At 39.4% G+C, this 9,558-nt stretch overlaps 1 protein-coding gene across 1 annotated transcript; it reads right to left on the bottom strand.

The window, feature by feature from the left end:
- Window positions 1-414: 414 nt before the first annotated feature.
- Window positions 415-8,932, bottom strand: LOC140243589 (ficolin-2-like). Its single transcript, XM_072323256.1, has 5 exons — window positions 8,840-8,932; window positions 8,375-8,528; window positions 3,437-3,594; window positions 2,104-2,365; window positions 415-686 (listed from the first exon to the last, which is right to left on the bottom strand). The coding sequence occupies exons 1-5, from the start codon at window positions 8,930-8,932 to the stop codon at window positions 415-417; spliced, it is 939 nt and encodes a 312-aa protein (XP_072179357.1).
- Between the last annotated feature and the right edge of the window lie 626 nt (window positions 8,933-9,558).

Below are 9,558 nucleotides of genomic sequence, written 5' to 3' on the forward strand. Positions count from 1 at the left end.
CGCTACCTGCATGCCTAGCTGCCAGTGCACTGCAGGGACGGCAGCTTGGACGGCAGCTATATACATTAACATTGTGTCTCCCATATCCGGCCAGTTCGCTTATGCGGATGGGCGCCGGTCCCTACACGGCCGGATAATCGACTGCGAGGTCAAACTGTACAAAGGAAATGGCGCCCCCGTTGGATTATTGCATCGAGTAGCTCTCTGCGTTGGAATTTGAGTGGAAGCAGAAATGGTCCACAACCACTGATCTCTATAGAAATCAGTGCTCACAACCGACCCTTGTAAATCAGGTGACGCAAGATCGACTTAAGAAAAAAAAAAAAATGCTCATGCTCAGAACAAGTTAACATCCGCTTCGCAAAAATCTACAGCTCCCTGTTGCATTTGAGACAGTCACTTCTTTCAAGGTGTTCAGTCGTTGAAACGTGCCCTGGCCGAGAGAGGGCGGAGTTTCATCTCTGCTCGCTTTAGCGAATAGTTTTGGCCCCTCCACGGCGACCAGACGACCCCTTGGGAGCCGAAGTCGTGCGGGCCTGCCAGGAATATGCCGTTGAGAGAGACGGTGTGACAGGAAAAGTACCACCATCCCCCGTGGTAGGTCTGCGCGCAGTTGCCATCGTGACCGTCGTTGTCGCGATCTTTGGTTGTGAATGGTCTTTTGTTGTGCGACAGAAGTCCATTCCCTATTGCCATTTTGATGATTTTTTTTTAAAGGAATAAACAAATATCTACAATTTAACATGGCAACATATATTGGAATTTCTTAAGAAGTCCAGACAAATTTCAAAATTTCACATCATGCAGAACATAAATCGACAGCTCCATGTAAAAATTTGTGGAATTTATTGTGGTCCTTGAGCAGAAGAACTAATACGCTCGAAAACCCCAAATAAATTACGCTGAACAAGGATGATGACATAGGAGCCTCTCATATTTCAGAAGATAACAACGTTTGTAATTCCATTACAATACCATTTGCTTAGCAAGTTCACCTGTGTGGAATTGGTGCATTTTTTTTTCCTTTTGTTCTGCTTCCTTGAGCCCTTAGTCAAATCATTCTTACACTGCAAAAAGTCCGGTGTTAAATAGTGAACACCGAGCTGGTGTTAAATTTTCGGTGCTCATTTATGGTGTTAAATTAACACCCCCGGGTGTCATTTCCAAATTTTAAACTGTTTTTTGAAGAGTTTCTTAGTAACTGCACTTTTTGTTGATTTTTGATTTAAACAAGACGATCAAGAATTTTACATTAAAATACTAGATTTTTGAAAAAATGTGAAAATAATTTTACACCAAAGTAACACCAGCTGGTGTGGTCCCTTATTGAAGCTGGACGGGTGTTAAACCATTGATATTAACACCAACAAGTATCAAATCAACACCATGTGGTGTCATTTTTTAATTAACACCAGTACAGTGTCAAAATAACACCTTGTACAGTGTCAAATTAACACCACGAAGTGTCAGGTGAACACTTTTCAACACCATCACAGTGCATTTTTAACACCTGTGGGTGTGGTCCTTTATTGAAGTTTGATCGGTGTTAGATTTAACACCCGTGGTGTTAAATCTAACACCCATGTTTTTACAGTGTATGATGAAGCTGTTATGTCATCATCCTTGTCCATTGTGATTTGTTACAATTTTTGACATTCTTATTCCTCATCCCAGTCGCTATAAATTCTGAAACTCTGTAGCCGTTAGGCCCTATGCCTAATTTATAGTTGATCAAAATTCTTTTTGATGTTAAAGTCTGAAAATCTCCTTCGACGGCTCTAAAAAGAATGAGAAAACAACCAAAAACAAACAAACAAACAAACGACAGATGTATCCCAAACACAGACGGATCTATCTATGTCTCTGTCTATTTATCCATTATCTATCACTCTATCTATCTATCTGTCTATTGATCGATATATCGGTCTATCTATCTATCTATAAATAATTATGTATATCTATTAACTGCTTTCCCGCCAGCCTGCGGTTATGCCAACACGCTCGAGCATCATATCTCCACACACTCCAGTGATAAGAGTGTATCATCTTATAAAATTGTATCATACCGACACGCAGTTGAAACTGGTTGAAACCGGTATCTACCTGCATCGCCACTGTATGGTCCCAATTTAATGACGTAATTCTGGTGTTCGCCGCCCAATCGGAACGTCAGGTACTCCGCGTGCCGCCTTTCCCCGTCAAAGTCCTCGAGATCAACTCGTAGTTGGTAGAGTTTCTGACGGGCAATGCGGTAAACCCTCTCGTTGCCCAGCCAGTGCTCGTTGACCACCGACCCAAAGCCGTACTTGTAGTCCGCCCAGCCGCGGTCGAAGTCTTCGCCGCCGTCCAGTCGTCTGTGGAAAATCTTATAAGGACGTCATTGTTTCAGGGACGATGACAAATACATTTTGTTTGTATGTTCTATCTTTCTAAATGTGTGTCTTTGATAGACAAAGCAAAGAACCCATGTCATCTCTTTTGATTACACTGATTTAGCTCTATTTTCTAGTCCCCATTATTTTCCACATCTTTTTTTTTTCCCAGAGAGAGAGAGAGAAGAGTGGGGGGGGGGGGGGGGGGTCCGAGAAAAGGTACAGGGAATCATTTTATATTCTCCTCTAGACTTTGACATGGAGAGCTAGCTAATGTTACGTTCAATAAAGAAACAGCATTTTGATACAGAATAATGACATTATTGAATCTGAAACAGTGATTTTTAGAAATGCATGTGTATAAGGATTGGGAAAATAACAATAATAAAAAATCCAGCATGATTATTCAATGGGTAAGAGGTACTAAGAGATGCAAATCCAAGAAAAATAGATCAGCTTACTCAGTGTCCAAGCTGTGATAAAACTAACATAATTCAAGTACTCGTGGAAGAACTTTCCTCTGTTCAATACTTGGAGCTCTCCTAAAATGTCATTTTCCGTCCTTTTTGTTGCCGCCCTGCAAGATGCTATAGAAACAAGGGTTTCACTGCATACTCTCTAAAGAAATCTAGTGAAAATATTCACTTTTGAAGGAGTGAATAACAGAAAAGAGTGAATTAAAGTGAAATTGAAGTGAATTTTGAGTGAAAGTGTTCATATTCACTCATTTTAGAGTGACCTCAGGGATTACTCCGAAATCTTCGATCACTCCAAAATCTTCGAGTGATCCCTGAGGTCACCTTAAATGAGTGAAAATGAACATTTTCATTCAAAATTCACTCCAATTTCACTCTGAATTTACTCTTTTCTGTTATTCACTCCTTCAAGAGAATATTTTCACCCGATTTTTTTTTCTTTTTTTAAGGGAGTAGGTTTACGTGGGCGCGGGGGGGGGGGGGGAGCAGAAGCGTGATCTCAAAATACCTTTTATATTGCGCAAAAAAACTGGTTCCCGATAGTACTGACGGGGTGAAAGAAAACCACTTCGCCGTATTCATACTTACAGTCCAGCCCCCTCTATCCGTGTCCATGTCGCAGTATACGAAAAACGGATCTTGGCAGTCATCAGGATAGATGGCATAGCGCCCGCTAACGTTCCGACCTGATTCCTGTACGTCGGCACAGTCACGAGGAAGGAAACCGTCCGTGGAACTGTAAATTACTGCATGTGAACATGAATATTGAAGATAGCGTGCTACTCATTTATGGATGTGAAAACATTTCATGTCGCTGATGCTACAACAAAAATCATAGCGGCAAAAAAAAAAAAAAGTCTCGACGAATATGAGCATAATCGAGTGCTGAGTATGCCATTTGCAAAATATATCCGGTGAATGGGCACAGTGGGACAAAACTGAAAAAAATTAATCCTTTTTTTTTTCTTCCTGTTTTGCTACGTTTCGTTGCCACAAATTCTAAAAATAATTTTTCATATCTAACATACTTCCCTAAATCAAAAGACCCCAGAGCTCATTATGCACGTAAAAAAAGTGGATCGTCGTTTAGTGTTATTGACGCCTACCCTCATTTTTTCAGTAAAATTAGTTCAATGTTATGATCTGTCAAAACACGTTGTTTTGGCTTTAAATGTCAAAATGCGTTTAGAATATCTCATCATGTAATATCCCGAAATCTTGTGATGCTGATTCCTTCACGTTCCGTAGCGGCAGTAACATTTCCTATTAAAGGGACATCACATTTGGGGGGGGGGGGAGGGCATTTCATAAAGTGTTCCGTCAGTGATTTTCACAGAAAAAAGAAAATGCTCTCAACCAATCAGTTGTAAGGATTTCAATATAGTTTAAAACAGTCACTGTTGTCAGTGACTGATAAGTTTTTATAAACGCTACTTATGATTACTATTATCAAATTTCATGCAAATTTAATATTTTTGTCACTTTTTTGTTGTAGATAATGATGCAGTTGCCTATAGAACATTTTAAAGTGACATAACTATGAAATCTGATCAGCTGCAAATCAACATTGATAATAATTCCTAATATTCGCTATCAATGTGCAGCATTCGCTATGACTGGAACACTCTATTCCATTCTCATACTTACTTTCTTGTCAACCTTGTAAAGCACGCATCGCCGTTTATTCGTTGGACTATAGCTGTATATCTATTATTGCCGTGTTGGTTATTAATTCTATTGAATATCGTGATCCACATTGTATTATATATTTCTTACAAATTGATTCAACAATGTCATTTTCCATCCTTTTATTGGCTGGAAATAAACAATAACTTAATTAAAGTGAACTGAATTGCTTTGAATTGAATTCGATCGAAATGACTTTCCACTCACGCTATTTTTTTTTTATATACATCAGCCTGATCGTATAACACGAACAATATGACATCAAGTGATGTTAGTTAATAACATACTTTTGGGAATGAATGTAGGGTAAAGGGGCTGAAATACATTTGTAATGATGAGGATTGGTCATTTATTTTGAACAAATTCGATCTTTGTTTGATTCGAAAGGTTTCCCAACATGGGCTACTTATGATACAATATCCAGTAAATCCGTTACAGAAATAAAGTCCAGCATGTATAAAATTATATTGAAAGTAGATGACATACTCGCCTTTGTGTCCAACCGTGTTCAGAAGAGACTCTGACATCATTAGATTTCTGTTTGCCATGGCAACCAAGTTTGACACATCTAGACCCATGGGACGTTCCGTTTCGCGAATTGTCCCCGATGCCTTCATCGAGTACAGTCCGGAAAAGAGGGAGAAGGGGGAGAGGGTGAGAGAATAAAAATTATGGTCTCAAATCATTGTGTTTGAGTTTTCGGTTTTTGTAATCCCTCATCGTGTTCAAATTGAGTTTGATGAATATAATAGAGTAAACTTAGGCCTACATTTAATATACGTATGATCAAAAAAAAAAAAATGGTGAAAGTTTTATCGAATCGGCAAATTGGCAATGTAAGCAAGCTATGCAGTTTCAAAGTTTCGGCAGGTTTCATCAAAAAGTGAAAATTCTTTGCAATCACACAAACTCTGACGAACACAAACATATTGATTTTTCAAATTTGTTTGCAAAATGTAATTTTCCTCAGAATATTCAATTCACCCTAAATCTCTGCGTAATTCTTGTATTTTCGTTTGTAAGTTGTATTTTTGGAAAAAATGCAGAAATGAATTGAAATTGAAATCTAAAAAAAAAAATAGAAGTACCGATGATGTTACCACCTTTAAGTTTTAAATCGGTTTGTTTAAAAAGCTGAAGTTGAAGCCTCTCCATCTTATAGGCGCTATTCCACGACGACACTATTTCTTGATCAACCTTTGCATGATTTTAAAAGAAACTACAAAACTGCAGGGCTTATATCTTAATCAAAATACTTTCATGCACTGAACGAATGTCTGCAACCCGTCTAATGTAAAAGCAAAATATATTAAATATTTTACAGAATTGTTACGATACGAATGATGGATAGCAATCGAATAGCGGTTACCTTTTTGATATAAGTGATAATATCAAAACAATTACACTGGTGAATTACAGTCAACCTAGCCTAAGTTGATCTCTCAAAAGTTGAAAAAAAATGGATAAGTCGAAGAAAATTCTGCCCAAGATGGATGTATGTCTTGATTTTTTTTTCCACCTGGGTTGACACGACACTTTATCTTAAGGTCATTTATTTCACGACAAACATAACGAGCAATTGACTACACAACTGGCTATGTTGACAAAATCTCATACCTAACGATTAATTTTTCTACAATCATATCAACATCAGAAAAACAATTATTAACAACAACACAGAAATAATTTTACCTGACTACTCGGAGTAATTTGGCTTTCTTCTCTCCTCGGTGGATTAATCCACGCGGTTGTCATGGCAACGGAACAAAACACCAGCAAAAGGCGATCAGCACATCTCCATGGAAACCACGTCATACTGTTAAAATGTATCCCGCCTCAACATCGAACATTTCATATGGGGTAAATTACAACTGATGCAGAGAACCCAAGGCATACGGAGAGACGTAATTTTGTTGAGGCGAAAAAAAAAAGATTCTTACAGAAAGACTGCATGCAGATACAGAAAGAATGAATAGGCACCTCGTCTTTCGTTTGCACCCTTGGCTATCCCACAGCAATCGAAAGTCATAATACGCGAAGTATTGTGGGTAATAATAATTTGTTGTCGTTATTTGTGCTATGCGCTATTTCCTGTGGTTCCCCCATAGGATGTCCCGTCTGTGTGTATAGTCCTATCCGAGTGGGCGATGTCAGATTTGACAGGCCCTCGTGGGGAATAAATCAAGTAGCACGACTACGATATGACTAAAGCCGCAGGTAACTCGATAGTTTAAAATGACTGCTTCGTAACAGAGAGGACAAACAGACAAAAATGAAACAAAATAAAAATAAAGGGAAATGAAATAAGAGGAGCGAAAGATTGAATTACTGAAGAGTAGATAAACAGACAGATCCATTATCATAAAGATTTGATAGAAAAACAAAGAAGGGGTTGACTGATGATGTAGCTGGATACATGGAAGAATAGAGGTTGATAAACAAAAACACTCAGAGAACATTATAGACATAAAATAGGGAATGAGAATCCAGGAAGACCTAGATTGATTGAATGAAATTATTGACTGTGCAATTATCGATGTACATGAAAGTACCAGGTAGAGAGAGAGAGGGGGGGGGGGGGAGATAGGGTCAAAGAAGAGTAGGACGGAACAGAAGAGGAGAAAAAAAAAGGGGGGAAAAGATTTGAAGTTATGCCACAAACAACCGAACGGAGATTTATAATAGGAAATTATAAGATGGCAATCGCAACCGGGTTGGAGGTGATTCGAACGCTCTTAAGTACCCTCGACACATTTAACAAAATAAAGTGCTTCTATTTGCGCTTCGCTTTGCACGAAAGATTTGAGTAATAAGACAAGAAAATAAAAAGAGAGGATTTGGAGGGGAAGAGAGGGAGAGAGAGAGAAGGGTGAGAGAGAGAGAGTTATACAGTGAGAGAAATAGAGGAAGACAAAGAAAAGAGAGAGAGGGGGGAGAAGAGGGAGGGAGGGAGACTGAAGTTTAGAGAAAACGTCGCGCATTGGCGTCAACGCTTATTAGTCACTACACTATCGTGATGACGCGCCTTTCACACTGTTAGTTTGCCGTGTCTAACAGTTCATCCTGAGGGGGAACTGGGAGTTGGGCATGGCGGAAGCGCAACATGCATGCAATATTTTCTGAAACTATTAAACGCTTTGTTTGTGCTCAATGAACAATCAGAGACAAGGATTTTCTCTCTTCACTCGCTCTGCCTCGTCAAACTTCAGTAAATTATGCAAGAATAGTAACCACATCAAACTTCAGTAAATTATACAAGAATAGTAAACATCAGCTTATCTGAAGTAACTTATGCAATGAGTGTGTTCCTAAATGATCTTTCTTTTTCATTTGAAACTCTATAAAATATTCATGCGTATTATCATTAGTCTTTGTATCATTTCTGGTGTTATATATGCCTTGTCAAACATGAGGAGAGTTTGAGTGCTAAACATGCTAAAACAGATAAATGCCACTTTCATTTTTTTTCAGGTTCATCATCAAATAGATAAAAATAACTCTTTTCAACGACAGTGCTCTTATTGCAGAACAAGAAATACATATTTGAAGCTACAAAAATTATATCACACATTTTTATTAAATTATTTGTTTTTTGTTTCAGCAGAGGATAGGGAAGATGACAATAACTGCTACGATAATGCAACAAATTCCTTAAAGTTCCCTTGATCAATACCTGAAGATTTTTTTTTTTTTTTTTTTTTTTTTTTCGGGCCGGGGAGGAGGAAAGGGGAATCCGAAATTTACGGAACTCGCGTCGACCCTTGCTTGTCATTTGCGGTCGTGCAGAGCTATATATCGAAACACGGCTGCTGCAGTGCTCAATCTGAACCCACTGAATACCGTAGTCGATGACAGTCTCGCCATCCGACTCGAGCTGGATGGCGACTAGGGGCACTGTCCGAAAGGTGGGCACGCAGTAAAAGGAGGCCTGTTCTGGGATGGCGGAAACGGCGAAAGGTGAGGTGGGATCCCTACACTCAATGACCACCCACTTCTAGTTGTGTGGAGGCTGAGCGGAATAAGGATGAAGGTACATGTATGGATGTATGGGGCATCGCATTTACGGTTACAGTTCGAGATTCCGAAGGTTGGTAATAAGGTTCGCTGTTTCAAAAGTTCTTCGATGACACATTTTTTTTTTCGGATTTACCAAATCTTATTGTATTTTCGGATTACAAAAATCAAAACAACAACAACAACAACATAATAATAATTATTATTATGATGATTGATTAATACCCCTGTGCTTATCCGTCAGTTTCTTTTACTTCTTTGTTTGTCTGTCTGTTTTTGATAGATGCTCACCTGCACAATTTGTACAAGTTGGCCGTAGATGTTCAAGGCGATGACCAGGTACGTGTCATGGGCATGACCGCCTACCTGACATGTGTGTTCCATGACACTACCTGGTGAGGGAACGGAACTTTCAATCAGCTAGGACACCTCTAGAGGTGAGTTCTGGCTGAACAAATATCCGTACTGGTTCAAACTGCCTGCTTCTGAGCTCGTCTGTAAAGGCAATCGAGGAGCGCGTCGATCCAGGAAGTCGCTTTCACGTGCCTGCTCGATTTGCCGCAGCTGTTGTCTGGACAGCGTCCCCGATGAGACCGGCATAATTGGAGCGGTGAGGACTGGCGGTATCAAACTGATCACGTAAAGTGTCATTGTGTTGAGGCTGACAGGTGTGTAGGGTGGACCAGGGTCCCATTTCATAAAAGACAACTCTTGCTGGAATGGCAACTTCCCACAGCAATCAGCCAATCAGGAAGCTGGATTCTTGTCGTTACCATGACAATTGCAATTCCAGCATGAGTTGCTATCGTATCAACCTTTTATGAAATGGGGCCCAGGTATCCTGAGATAATCAGCAGCACATACACCGAAGATGCGTAGACATTAGGTAGAGAGAGAAAAACACAACAACAACAACAACCCGAAATCAAAATGATTTGCACACTGAAGGTGCTGTTCACCGTTAGGAGCAGTGATTTAAAAAATAATGTTCGAGTTATCACATTTGATGC

The sequence above is a fragment of the Diadema setosum genome, chromosome 20 (assembly GCF_964275005.1).
Source record: "Diadema setosum chromosome 20, eeDiaSeto1, whole genome shotgun sequence".
NCBI classification, from domain to species: Eukaryota; Metazoa; Echinodermata; class Echinoidea; order Diadematoida; family Diadematidae; genus Diadema; species Diadema setosum.

Bases quoted from the DNA above. Each gene is read 5' to 3' on its own strand.
- LOC140243589 (XM_072323256.1), bottom strand. From the start codon at position 8,932: ATGGAACACACATGTCAGGTAGGCGGTCATGCCCATGACACGTACCTG. The intron at 3,595-8,374 runs GTATTCAGTGGG...GTTCACATGCAG, and splicing joins CGAGACTGTCATCGACTACG to TAATTTACAGTTCCACGGAC. The intron at 687-2,103 runs GTAGATACCGGT...AAATGGCAATAG, and splicing joins ACCATACAGTGGCGATGCAG to GGAATGGACTTCTGTCGCAC.